At 39.3% G+C, this 14102-nt stretch overlaps 3 protein-coding genes across 3 annotated transcripts in view; 2 read left to right on the plus strand and 1 right to left on the minus strand.

Annotated features, from left to right (window-relative positions):
* Nucleotides 1-3933, plus strand: part of LOC144630950 (uncharacterized) — a 12254-nt gene extending 8321 nt beyond the window's left edge. The window contains exons 7-10 of the mRNA XM_078489307.1: nucleotides 278-920; nucleotides 1186-1398; nucleotides 2741-3029; nucleotides 3516-3933. Of these exons, the coding sequence (XP_078345433.1) occupies nucleotides 278-920; nucleotides 1186-1398; nucleotides 2741-3029; nucleotides 3516-3798 (1428 nt within the window). The 3' untranslated portion in view covers nucleotides 3799-3933. The remainder of the gene's footprint in view (nucleotides 1-277; nucleotides 921-1185; nucleotides 1399-2740; nucleotides 3030-3515) is intronic.
* A 3617-nt stretch (nucleotides 3934-7550) lies between these two features.
* Nucleotides 7551-9074, plus strand: LOC144629813 (serine/threonine-protein phosphatase CPPED1-like). Its single transcript, XM_078488023.1, has one exon. The coding sequence runs from the start codon at nucleotides 7669-7671 to the stop codon at nucleotides 8632-8634; it is 966 nt and encodes a 321-aa protein (XP_078344149.1). The 5' UTR covers nucleotides 7551-7668; the 3' UTR covers nucleotides 8635-9074.
* Nucleotides 9075-12411: 3337 nt separating this feature from the next.
* On the minus strand, nucleotides 12412-14082 carry LOC144631208 (proteasome subunit beta type-3-like). Its single transcript, XM_078489624.1, has one exon. It carries the CDS (start codon nucleotides 13955-13957, stop codon nucleotides 13340-13342), a length of 618 nt encoding a protein of 205 aa, XP_078345750.1. The 5' UTR covers nucleotides 13958-14082; the 3' UTR covers nucleotides 12412-13339.
* Nucleotides 14083-14102: the final 20 nt, after the last annotated feature.

Here is a 14102-nt window from a genome sequence, read left to right on the forward strand (position 1 = left end):
TTTAAAACACGAGGCGCAGCCCTGGGGCGCAGCCGAGTGTTTTAGACTCGATAAAACACGAACTGCGAATTTATTTAACGGCTTAAAAATCTTCTGATGTAGATCAACTCATTTTTGCACTAATATTTCGATTTGGGGTTATTTTGGCGTAGAAAAATGGACGTAAAGTTTAGCCGTGTCTTTATCAGATATAAAGACACTCATTAAACATTAATTTCTTTTGTATTTTCTCTATGAATTATTAATGAGTTTTTTAATTTGCTTTTATTCTGACTAGGTTACCTTAGTTGTTCACTCTGCCCATAAAATCAAGCCCAGGGAGAAAGTGGCTCACAAGATTTACCAAGTACCGTATAAACCTGGCTTCCTTGGAGACCTGGTACGAATTGAAATTGATCAAGGAAGCAAGTTACAGTTCTTGTTAAAAGTCACTGAGGCACTGACTGTTATATGTGAAAGTTTTTTAAACAGCACTGAGCTTCAGGAGGAACTGAAAGGCTTTGATCTCATTGTTTATGACAGTCTTGCAGTTTGTCCTGCGGTAATGTATGGTGAACGCTTTGGTATTCCAAGAGTGGAAATTGTTCTTCATCCAAATTATCCGTTTGCTTTCAACCACATGGTTCCCATGCCTGTCTCTTATGTCCCACAAGCGTTTACAGGATTTTCCGATAAGATGACCTTTATGGAACGTGTCGTAAATTTGGGAGCGTACTTAGAAGGTGTGCTTAACGTGGCAGCATGCTTTGGAACGAATTTATTCAACAATATCGTGTATAACAGACCAGTAAACCCAGATGCGCTCAAAGCCAAGTACAACATCACACCTGAACGAAGCTTTCAAGAGGCTGTTGCTGATGCTGAACTTGTTATATTTACAGCAGATTTTGCTTTGGAGTATGCACAACCTCTGTTGCCAGGTAAGAAGAAGGTTCCCCCCTGGGGGGAAGGGATAGTAAGAGGGTGCACATGCGCCTATCCTGCTCGGAGAGGAAGGATGGGTGAGTGGAGGGGATGGGTGGGTGAGAGGGTTGGATACTCGCTCTTTCGTGGTGGGGGTATAAAACAAGGTAAGGAAAACTATCATTTAGGGATTAAAAAGAGCATTTAAAAATATCTCATACAGACTACTTACACTGGTAAATATTTAGAGTCTTGAGATCTTTTGGGATTTACCACCAACAGGCAATGTTATGGTTGGATCACTCAACGTCAAGGATGGTAAACCATATGCACTCCCCCCTGACTTAGAAGAATTTGTCAGCAATTCAGGGGGCCATGGTTTTATCATTGTTTCCTTTGGAACAAATGTGGCATCACTTCTTCCAAAACCAGTGGTGGATATGTTAGCTACAGCATTTGGAAAGCTGAAGCAGCGTGTTGTGTGGAGACTTGAAGGTAACGGTGGAGTTTTTTTCTCGGAAAATACATCCTTGAGATCTACACCCTTTATGCTGCAAATAGCTCGTCTTTTAGCGCGAGTTCGTTTGGCGAAACGGGCTCCCGGAAAGGGCGCGCGCCTGGGGTGGGATTGGGGAGAGACGACATTGCAACAGGAAAACGAGTATTGAACCCCTCCAAGGGGTTTCTGGGAACTAGGGAACATGACCATTAAATAATTGAGAACAAAGGAACAGAAGGAACATAAAGCTGGGAACAGGAACAAAAGCTATTTTTCTGATATTTTAGGAAACAAGCCTTGCACCCCTTAAATCAACTTTGTTTTACGAGGGTTGCACGTAACAGTCTTCGACTGACAAACCTGTGGCCCTCGGATTCCCGATCGAATTGGAATTTAGAAGTGTTGGTTTTTGTGGAGGGAGGAAAACCGGAGAACCCGGAGAAAAACCCTCGGAGCAAGGACGAGAACCAACAACAAACTCAACCCACATATGGCACCGGGCCGGAATCGAACCCGGACCACATTGGTGGGAGGCGAGCGCTCTCACCACTGCGCCATCCCTGCTCCCCTAATGGAGGAGGGTCCTCAGTATTTTACTCCACAAAGGGACCTAACCGTTTGTAGTTTTACGTGATTACGTTTTCTTTTTTTTTTTTTGCATACACAATGAGACAAGTCCCTGCGACTAGTCTCCTCTGCAGAGGTTCCATCGGCCATGGGGCGTTTGTAGTAGAAATCCGCTGGGCAAGGTAAGTGCAGGTGCAAAATAAGAGAGATCCCACCTGCACTCACTCATTCACGTTGTAGGAACATGTCCAATTGTGCGTGCCTTTTCGGACGGTGTGCCAACCTGAAAACTCTTAGGAAAACATTCAGCTAAATATCATTCAGTGGCAATAAGGTAGAATCACGGATTTTAACAGATTTTAAACAGCCAAAATTTATATTTGTGTCTTAGGAAACCGAAAAATAACGGTCCATTTTTATTAACAAATGCTATATAAGAGCACTGAAACTGTTCAAAAACGTCTTTGGCTGCGGATGGCTGAGATGGAAATGGATAACAACTTGAAAAAATGAGGCTAAACTTTTTAAGGTGTTTCCGCTTGTCTTCAAAAAGAATAGAAATTTATAGCTGTAGTTTGATTTCTATCTGCAAATTAAGGTTATAACTTCCTTTAAGTGGTCAAAGATAACGTTTTCAATTATTTAAGTTGCCTACCACCACGATAAACGTTCCTTACGCACCGTTTCCACCACAGAGAAGAGAAAACTCTTGTCAAACCATTGCCGCGCAGGTTAAAAGATTTGTTGAAATTTAGTTCATTTCTCCTGCAGGTTACATCCCTTCCCTTCTTGGCACAAACATCAAAGTCATGGACTGGTTACCTCAGAATGATCTATTGGCCCACAAGGACATCAAAGCTTTTTTCACCCATGCGGGACATAATAGTCTTTATGAGTCGGCGTATCATGGGGTCCCTGTGGTGGCTGTCCCCATCTTTGTAGACCAGCACAGTAATGCCAAGAAAGTAGAAAATTTTGGCCTCGGATTAGCTGTGGATTATAAAACCATTAACGCACAACAATTGTTTGAAACGATTGAGCGTGTTATTGCTGAACCAAGGTAAAAATATTTCATTTTCAATTTGTTTTATGTTTTGCCTTTGTAATTCAGGAAACCTTCCGTTATATCATGTAAGAACATCACGCAATATTATTAGACAATTTCGGCACTGACCAACTGGTCATAGAATTAGCTGAAATATCACAATAACGGCTTAAAACTGTAGAAGAACTCAAAAGTAACACAGAAGGCGAAAAAGCGGCATAGATGGGAAAAATTTGTGAAGATTAGAAAACCACCTCGGCCCAACTTTTTTGTATGAAAGTGTCATACACAATGCTCCAAAATCATCCTTGTTTTTTATGAGGCCGTTTTTGCTTCAGATCTGCCTATTTGAAGTTGAGAGCTCTTAATTAACGAAAATAAATAGAGTTGTCTAAAATACCGTGACCCATCCCCTTTAAGAACAGGTCTTTAAATGTTATCTTGTACTTAAATTAAGTGGTTCTTTAGTAAAGATGGGATTTACCACCGTTCTTTTTCTAGATTCAAAAACAAAGCAATGTATATCTCTGGCCTGTTAAAGGATCGTCGACGAACGCCTCTTCAAGAAACCTCTGACTGGATAGAGTATGTACTCAGACATGGTGGAGCCGGGCACCTCAGAGCTCAAGTGTTTAACATCCCTTGGTATCAGTACTACTTACTTGACGTCATGGCTTTCCTTGTTGCTATAGTTACCTTGGTTGTCATGGCGATACGATTGGCTTGTGGATGTCTTTGTCGGGTATGCTGTAAAAAGAGTGACACCAAAACTAAGAAGGAGTGAGATATGAAAAAATATTATTACTTTTGTTTTCTCTAGAAGTAACTTAAGGGTAATAAAGAACTCAGGATCAATCAATCAATCAATCAATCAATCAATCAATCAATCAATCAATCAATAAATCGATCAATATTCAAACAATCGAGTAGTAGTAGTGTGTTTGTGTGTGTCAATCAATCAATCAATCAGTCGACAATAATCAATCAATCAATCAATCAATCAATCACTCATTCACTTACTTACTCACTCACTCACTCACTCACTCACTCAACCAATTAATCAATCAATCAGTCAGTCACTCACTCACTCATTCACTTACTCACTCACTTACTCACTCACTTACTCAATCAATCCATCCATCCATCAATCAATCAATCAATCAATCAATCAATCAATAAATGAAACAGGTAGTCAGTTAGCCAATCAACTCAAATGACTGTATTATCAACACCATAAGTTGTAGCTTAATGGAGTTTGCATTGTAATTTTTCCCACCGTTTGTAAATAAGGTATAAAGATCCCCTCGGGGAACCTGATACCAAGTTTATTGCATTGTATTGTTAAAGTTTTTTACTTTCTTACGACTGTATTTGCCAAATAAACCTGTTAAAGGCAGTTATAAATAAAATATTAAGACCTTCTTTAGTAGTTACGTTACATATGTAAGCTTTTCTCGGCTCATTGGTAATGCAAAAGAGTGGCCGAGCGAAAACTGGAGGCGAAGTGTGCTTTTTCTCCCCAGCCTCCAATTTTGAAACAGCCGTTTTATCTTTTAATTGTACAAACGTCTTGCTTCTTGCGCAACTGCGACTCCAGGTAGAAATTAAAGTCAAAGGTCTGTTCGCAGTGGAAAATAAGATTTTAGTTAACCTTTATTAAAACAAGCACAGAAAAAAGGGAATTGCAATCAATAAAGCATCAAATAGATGCAAGAAACTATCGCAATAAAGTTAAGTTGCAAGACAAATTAAGAAATTATGCAAATTTTTCCGTAATTGAATAATTTCCAGACCAATTCAACTTCTGATGACATGTTTACTAAATTGAAAATGGAAAAGTGAAAGCAATGCTAATATTAAGCAGGTTCTCTAGCTCACACAGAACCCCAAGCTACAGCGGCAAGCCACTGCTGGGGCCAAACGTTTTCGGTGCACTTCCTTAATAAATGAACACAAAAATGAGCATTTTTATATCTATACCATTCTCACAAATTTAACCTCAAACAGTGAAGCTCTTCTTTTTCCCTCAAGCTCCTAAACCGATGAATGTCAGCAAACACTAAACAGTTGAAATTTTAAATAATACACTACGAAAATCGACGACCTCCATTTTGAAGTGTGTGTTTCACTGGAAATGCTACCCGCTTCAGTCCATGGATAGCAAATAGCTGTTCTAACTACGTTCCCAGTAAGTTTATCGAAAAAAATCTTTTCTATTAACGAATATTTTGAAAAAAAAGAAAAGAGATAATTTAGGTCAATTTTACAGTTCTGTTACTATGCTGTTTCATAACGGACATACACTGCCTCTTTGAATTGAACCTTCTTGTTCGTTTTTGCATTTTCCTTGGTGCAAGGTCCTTTGTTCTCTCGATGTGATATATTTTCATCAGTTTGGCGATCTGCTGCAGGCTGTTTTTGGTTCGGCTGAGTTGAATTGAGTTGGCGGTAGCCATTTCCTTCGAGCGACAAGGCATCCACTTTCACGAGAGACTGACTCACTATTTCTTCGCTGCTTACTCCAGTGTCGAAATTTATCACTCGGAAAACATATTTCAGTTCTCGTTTCTTTTTGTCGTTTTTCTCTGTGAATGATTTCTTCATGGCCTCTTCTTCTTCGGTTAATTTCTGAACGCTGTTCGCGGCCGGACAAAGCGCTGGCATTTCAGAGTTCTGGCATCCGTTGATCGGCTGCGAGCTGTAAATGTCGTCCAGTTGAGCTTGCATTTTGTCGGTCGTATTTTTCTCCATGTTCTTGCGCGCGTTGTGTTTCAGTTTCAAACAATTATCTCGTTATCAGTATATCTGCCGACTTCTTTTGCCAGGTCCTTCTTACACTTAAAAATGCTCAACATAAACATTAACAGTTAGTAGCCATTTGAGTCGCGAGGTCAAGATGCAGATTCTCCTTGCTCATCACTACAAATTTTTTATGATCTTCCTTGTAAGAACTTGGATGTTCATCAAAAGGTTTTCCTCACAATGATCAGATCCTGAATTATCATAACTCGTCTGCCTAATTTTGTTTAAAATAGGTTGAGGAGAATTTAACAATTAATCACACTGCTATTAAAGCGGAAAAAATGTTTATGTCGTTCCAAGCAAAACACATAAGTAACAAACCTGTAAAACCTGTTATTGACGTCATCATGTTCACACCTCTCACTGACGTCATCAAGGTCATCAGTCCATTAAAAAAAAAAAAAAATATCCTCAGCTAGTGGAAAAGATGATAATATTTTTATTATCAGGAAAATAACAAAAAAAGCTCTATTTATCAGTGCGTTCATGGAAAAATTGAACAAAATAGGTCACCTGGGCTTCATATGTACAGTATAAATTATGTAATTAATTTAAACTTGTGATCTTAAGTGTCGCCTGAAACAATGCAATGCCAGTGGCGTATTTTAATTTGCTGAAAACAAACAACTTAATTGTACTACTACATCGTTACCTAGCAATAATTTCAGGCCATGCAATAAATTATTTTATAGCATGGACGGAAGATCGAGGTTGTAAAGAAATTTCGAAGGATACTCAGCGTCAGCTTTCGGAACTATACTTCGGCTGGGATTATCTGGAACGTCCAGCGTTGTCACTGGTTTCTAAGGCAACCATAGTCCAATCAGAGGTTGCCTTATCGATCCCAGAAATCCATGCAAGTGGCGAAAGATGGTGCTCAGTCTCCAAGTTCTTGTAAGTGACGCATTTTGTAGTTTTTCTCAAACACTCCATGACATACAGAGTTTTTTGAAGGGGTGTTTTTTTTTTTTTTTTTTTATGGTTTTTTTTTTTTTTAAATATAAAAAAAAAAAAGAGAAAAAAAAAGGAAAAAAAAAAAAAATTTTTTCCCCCTTTTCACAACTTTTAAAATTCATCCCCCCCCCCCCCCCCTGCGCGCGCCTTTTGTACTAGTTAAGCAGGTAAAGGCACGTGTTGCAAAGAGTATTGCTAATAAAAATTAAGGTTATTTTCAGTTACCAGATGTCATCGATATTTAAACTGAGTTTTGCTCATTACGTATTCGGCCGGGACTTTTTTTAGTTGAACAAATCATACTAGACAGATCAAAAGAATTTCCTGAACATTATAATAATCTGTTCTCACCATCTGTTTTGATTTTAAACAAAAGAAGAAAAATTTACACGACAATTTTTAATACACTTTCTATGAACAAAAGTTGTGGTTTTCATTCAGAAGTTGTATGAAATTTTCAACCGTATTAAAATATTTAAAACTGTTCACAAAATGATAAATATTCTCGACATTTTAGTATACTAATAAAAATACTGATTTCAAATGTTTTGACTTTATAATTTTGTTGGTACATGTACATATTTTTTCACTTAGCTGACCCTCACTCAAGTCAAGTACTGTGTACATGTATTGCTAAAAAGTGTTGCCGGAATATTTTTTAACAGAGTGCTTATGGTAGACGATTCTTATTTAAATAAGCTTTCTTTGCAGGAGCAAAGTCGTTGTATTTACAATTATTTAAATCATAAGTTTGACATCTTTGCAAAACAGAAGCTAATCAGCCTTAAAATTTGCATATGACAGTGGTGACGCGTGCGTCGTTAAAGCCATATGTTTTATTGTGAACTGGAGAAAAACTACACGTTAACGGCGGCTTGACGCGATCGAACAAAACAAGATGCTTCGGCCGGAGAACTTGGGCTTAAATTTGGAAATCCATCCCGATGCCTTAGTTATGAATCAAGCTAGTAGAGCAGGGAAAACTCCAGAAGAAAGCCGAATTTTGAAAGCAAAAGATTACAAACTACCCGTATTTACAAGATACCGGGAAGGTACCTGTAAAGAAGCGTTTCATTTCGTTCAGGTTGTTGCGCCGAAGTTTGGATCTGCCGCGCAACCAGAGGAAAGCAGCGAAGCGGAAAAACGAACGATGGAAAAAGTTGTTATCGCTCTAAATAACATGAAACCTAGACCGAGATTTTTAATCGTGCAGGGAGATTACACGAATGCAAAGCCAAATGAGAAGGAATATTTCCCGCAGCTTGAGAGTTTTAAGTCGGCGTTTGAGAATTTAAGTGCAGAGATACCCGTCGTGTGTGTTTGCGGTCCTAGCGACTGTGGCGACCCACCATCCTTAAAAACCGTCGAGGCGTATCGCAGCACATTTGGCGATGACTGGTTTGCTTTCTGGGTAGAAGGCGTTCAATTTCTAGCCGTGAACACCGCGTATTACAAACACTCAGGCGCCGAGACAGAGCGTTTGAAAGAAGAACAAAAAGAATGGCTGGAATCAAAACTGCTTGAAGCGCAGGTGAACCCGCCACAGCAGATAATTCTTTTACAAACTATTCCCTGGTTTCGAAAATCCATAGATGAAGCAAATGACTTGGACAACATCGATTCAAGTGATCGACAAGAAATCGCCTCAAAACTTGTTGAAGCTAACGCGAAATATGTTTTCGCTGGACATTTAAATGGCGTCGGAAACGACAAAGAATTAGTGATTATTCAAACGAGTTCATTGGGAAAATCAGATGAGGTTGAAAATCCAGGTTTTCGTGTCGTGAAAGTTAAACCAGAGGGAGTTGAACATAAATTTTTTTCCCTGGACAACTCCCCTATCGATCTAAATTTAGAATTGTAATAATTATCGGTTTCTTCCCAGCTGCAAAACTAGCTCGCCGGTTAGATCCCAGAATTTTAGAGTATTTCAAAATAAAAACATTGTTGTGAAATTTGGAGTAAAAACATTGCAACAAAATCTTGGCGATGAATGTTCGGCGACGAATTTTTTTGAAATCACTACGAGAAATTATTTCGTTCGAGTCAGTGAACTGGTGAAAAAGGAAACATTACTGTGAAAGAGTTAACAATGCAAATATTTGTTGGTGGGTATAGACAGTATCGAATAAACTCAAACTTATGCAAGAATTGTTTGTATTTTTGAAAAGCGGACCTTTAAAAATGTAACACTGAGATTTCAGTTTTTCACTCAACAATATCGAAGTTATAAAGCTCAGAGCAATTCTAGCATTAAAATTAAAAAAAATTGCCTCAGTATTCCGTTCGTGGCATGCAATAATAAATCGGCTGTCACAGAGTCATATCCTAATTTGCCTTTATAATTTTATACTTATCATGCAACAATAATGTTAGTAGCTTTTTATGTTAAAAAAATGATTATGAGCTAACCTCATGGATATCATGAAAAATTGCCTCGCCGGACGATTTAACTTTTAATGGCCTCCATTCGCGTGCGTGATAATTTTTCTTTATCTGCTTCGGGCAATTTCCTTTGCGCAATCCGTTTCCGAATTTCATTTCGCTAAATTACCATCAACCAAATACATTTTAAAAACCCTTCCAGCGCCCGCAACTCGAAATAACAATTTCCCTTACACGATTCCACGCATTTATTTTAACGCCGGGTAAGTTTTGAAAAAATGACGCAACGTTAGGACAGTTGTTAAGCCCACGCAGATGAGGAAACATTATTTCCCAAACTTGTTTCTTTGGCGCGCAACGTAACAGGGAAATATTTGCTGCGGAAGCGAAATATTTCCTAACAAAAAAATCAAAAACATTTTTTGCCTCTTGGAAAACAGATGTCGCGTGTGCGCGCGGATGGGAAGCCACTTAGGAAAGAAGTGTTTCCGCAGCAATTTTTCGGCAACAATGTTTTCTCGCTTGCAGGGCCTTAATGTTATCATTTTCTTTATTCTTACCACCTGTCAGCCTGACAATGTCCTAATATTGTAAGGAGAAAATTAAAGTTGATCTCTGAGAAGATTACTTTCGGTTTCAGCAACATCCTGGGCGAGTGATTCGCCGGCGGAACTGCATTCTATGAAAATGTTTCTTGATTAAGAAAGAGACAATAACATATCAGAGACAAAGATCGTAGATATAACACTTATCAGCCGTAATATGGCTTATGAAAGTAATTTGTGAAACACTTGGGCGCGAAAATCTGGCGCCTCGCTGAAAAATTAAAGGCAATCAGGCAGACGAAAAAGTTTCTCTAAACAAGAAACAGTTTAGTCCCCTGAAAAAGACAGCATTGCCGAAACGTTGGGAAAAGTATTTTGACTACAGCGTAGTATTTACCTATTTTGTCATTCATCCAAAGTTTATATATGCTCGAGTTATAAGTTGTCATTTTAGTGATTTTTTCCGCGTTTGTTGATCGGTTGTCAACTTTATTAATTAATTAAGAAATAGAAAACATGTTCCGTGTTTCTATCGAGTTATAGAAACACGAGTGGAAGTTTGGGAGAACGAGAAATGCTGTGGGAACACGAGTCGATAGACGAGTGTTTCCACAGCTTTTTCGAGTTCTCCCAAACTTTCACGAGTGTTTCTATAACTCGATAGAAACACGGAAAACATGTTTTCTATTTCTTTTAGAAAACAGCACAAAGAAAATAACGCACATCAAAGTAATATTTAGCGCTTTATTTAACACCAAAACGTAGATTCTCTTCACCTCGCGGTTTTACGTCATGAACAGTAATCAACCAATCATAGTACGGGAGTCGATGAACAGAAATAAATCAACTGTTCAACATTTGCTTCAAGGCTAAAATTCACCGTTGTTTGGCCAAACAAACAAAGAAAACAGGCCCCAAAGTTAACGTAATTATGAGAAATAACTAAGTCGATGGTTTAACTGAAGTCCAGCACTGGAAGGAGTCAAGAATTGTGGTTTTAATTCGCTTCATCGAACTAACCGAATGGTTTGACGACCGACGATCGAGCGACTCGAACCTTGAAGGTGAAAGTAAATTATTTTTCTGTTAAAAGAAGTTTGACTCGGCATTCTGGACGAATATCTTGTCCAGTTGAGGAGCTGTGAATAGTTCTGAAGTGCTGCAAATCCTAGAACGGAGTGAAGTTGCGCCAATTCATATACTTCTTTGAAAGGTCAGCCGCTTCGATAATTTCTTTCACAGACTATTTTTGAATGTGTAGCGGGCTCTGTAAACATCTTACTCGCTTGTTTTAAAATGTGCAAATATTTGTTTAGTCTTAACCTGGTTTTTGTCAGCTGTGACATTAAAATTTGGCACAATTATTAGTTGTTATTTTTGCATTGCTTATTTTAGCGCCGTGAATATTGATTGCCGTGTCTACGACAACTGTCTGTGTCTCCATCGAGTTATAGAAACACAATTTTTAACCAATCAGCGCACGTATTTACTTTGTGCTATTTTCTAAACGTATATACAAGTCGGCGGAGACAAGCGGAGAACCGTGGCGACTAACAAGGATTCCAAAGAAATGATGCGCGTTGTTTCATGACCAAAATTTTACAACAGAGAATATTTGATAAAAGACCCCTGGTGGCTCCTTAATCGTTGCTTACGAAGCAATTTCTCAGGCCTAGTCGAAAAATGTGAGTTATTACAACCACAAAGGACACACTTTCCAAAAAAATGTAAACTCAAACCGATGTGAGAAACGAAAACTCCATGTAAAATGAGTAAATGGCGATACTTTCCCCGAAATCTCAGAGTTTTGACAAAAAAGTATTGGGAACGAGGTCGTGTTTAGCAAAACACGTCCGCGCACTGGGATTGGGATATGTTCGGAACGTCTTCAAAATACTTTGGACGTCTTCGGAAAACTTCGGACATTGTCGTATCGTCTTCGGAAATCCTGGCACTTTCAGGATAAAAATCTCACTCCTTTGACCCAGAAAAAACAGTACAAATGTAGATATACGATATCCAATAGAGAGAAAACCACATCAGCCCATCCTCGTCCTATCAGCCCTAGCTAGTTGGGTCCTCTCAAAATTAGGTCAAAGATGGGCCCCCACAAAAATTAAGCTGGTGACACGAAGGCCCCTGCAAACGAGGAAAACGTGTTGCAGATGTTTCCCAAAATTATTTCTTTGGAGGAAACGGGGAAACATTTGCAGTAAAAACAAAATGTTACTGAAAAAACTTCAGAAAACTTTTACCGCAAAGAAACGTCGCGTGCTCGGGCAAACGGAAAACTATTTAGGGAAACCCAGTTTTCGCAGCATGTGTTTTGCATAAATAGCCTCGACAAACTTGGGTTCAAAAGAAAGCTCTCTTAAGGTAGATAATAACATTCGAGCACTGATCAACATAATCTTTAGGGTCCACAAGCAAAACCTGATTCAAGAATACTAGGTTTATAGGAGGTTGATGGAGGGGGAGGGGGGTGGGAGGGTGGATAAATTCCATTTCCCAGCCAAATTTTCCGTCTGTGGCAATTTACATGCAAGCTAAACCTTTGAGATCTCAGTGGATTTCACACATGTGATAGTCAAGCTTCTCCTGAGTTTACAAATCTGTCTATACGGTTAGCTTATGAACTCTTAGAGATAAACCAAGCAGGTCAATGGATTACACCCTAGTATGTGCCTTTTAAAATGCAAGCTATTGAGCAGTACTTTTAAAGTGGTGCTGTTTATTATGCTGAACAAGGTGGTTTTAACTTTTAGGTCAGAAATGGAACCTTAATCACATGTGACCATTTAAACATACTTCAAAACAAAAAAATACATTTTTCAATCTACAAGCTTTGGAAGCCATCAAATCCTGCAAAATTACCATGGTCCATCAGATAAAACAACCCAATCCAATGAATGGGAAATTTTCCATTGGATTAAGTTATCCACTCTTTAAACTAACACCAGGAATAGCCGATTCCCTCTATAGCGCGCGCCTGCAGGGAATCACGGTAGTTGTATTCATCAAACCATGCGCAAGACTCAGCAACGTGCATCTTTGTTGAGTCTCGCGCATGGTTTGATGAATACAACTACCGTGATTCCCTGCAGGCGCGCGCTATAGAGGGAATCGGGTATTGCCTAGCAAGCTAGAAGTTGAAATAACCAAATTGATAGGTATATAACCCTAATGCCTTTTACTTTTGATTTTCACAAATTCTGTAAGTTACTGCACCTTTAAATAACATGGGAACTCTGCTAAAGGCAATGGTTATATTTTTTCACTGCTGTCAATCATCAGAGACCTCTGGAACAGAGGTTGACTACAAATGGTTCAATACTAAGGTAATGTCTGTTGGTTATGATTAGCAGATTGATTGTTTTTCAAGGTTCAATGGTTTTTGCCATTATGATTGACAGCAGCAAAAAATGCAATCATTGGTTGGGTTTTGATCTTCAGAGTTCACCTGTTATTGAAAAGCGCGGTTATAAAGATCTGCAAAAGTTAACGCACAAAATTTTAACCTGTCAATTTTGCAAATTCTACAAAACATGAAAGTAAAAGGCATTAGGACAATTATCCACATAAGACAGCATGTAAGTTTAGTACAGTCAGCTTTGATGAATCAGTTCTTTCAGGAGTTGTTTAGTCCATCCTAGCCTTCAGAGTCCGTGTCGTTATTTTATCTTTCTCTATCACGTGCACAATTCCACCCCAGCCACTGACAGCATCTCGATCCACAGCATTCATCAGCGCCTGGGAGATGGTCTCGAACAAATCATCAGGCTCTAGGCCAGGCTCCCACAGCGACTCACACATTCCGTACATCTGCTCAGAGCATGTACCGCTCACCACGAAATCCTTCGTCTCCATAGGGCACCCGATCAGATCTAATGCGGCGATGTAAGGCTCGTTGGTCTTCGGGTCTAATCCCGCGATCACGGGCTCCACAAAGTAAGGCCCGAACCTCCTTTCGTAGAGCAAGTTTGACACCATGCTCATGAAAGTTTTGGGCTTGATCTGGCGGTTTTCCCGCAGTTCGTACAAATTCTTGCGAAACGTAAGCCGGTTTGATACGGTTTGCACGTCCGTCGCCAACCCGGGAAGACCAATAAACAGCTTATCTCCCATCTGAAAGACTTTCTGAAAGTTGCAAGACAAAGTTTGGGCTTGAATTCCTAAACGACGATCTGCCGCAATGGCGACGCAATCTTTACCAACCATCGCTATGATGGCGGCGCCATTATATTCCATAATAGACATTTTTCTTGTCCTGTTGCTGTATCCCTCAACTTGAAGAACTTTTTTTCTTCTTGAAAAACCTTTTGTCACTCGAGCACACCGCCGAAACCAAGATGGCGGTTGCTGACTAATTGGAGTGGCTACCAAGCAGGCGGTTACCAAGTCC

The sequence above is a fragment of the Oculina patagonica genome, chromosome 11, assembly GCF_052425735.1.
Source record: "Oculina patagonica isolate OP01 chromosome 11, crgOcupat, whole genome shotgun sequence".
Lineage (NCBI taxonomy): Eukaryota > Metazoa > Cnidaria > Anthozoa > Scleractinia > Oculinidae > Oculina > Oculina patagonica.

Excerpts from the sequence above, each read along its gene's own strand:
- LOC144631208 (XM_078489624.1), bottom strand. The coding sequence starts at position 13,957 with ATGTCTATTATGGAATATAATGGCGCCGCCATCATAGCGATGGTTGGT.
- LOC144629813 (XM_078488023.1), top strand. The coding sequence starts at position 7,669 with ATGCTTCGGCCGGAGAACTTGGGCTTAAATTTGGAAATCCATCCCGAT.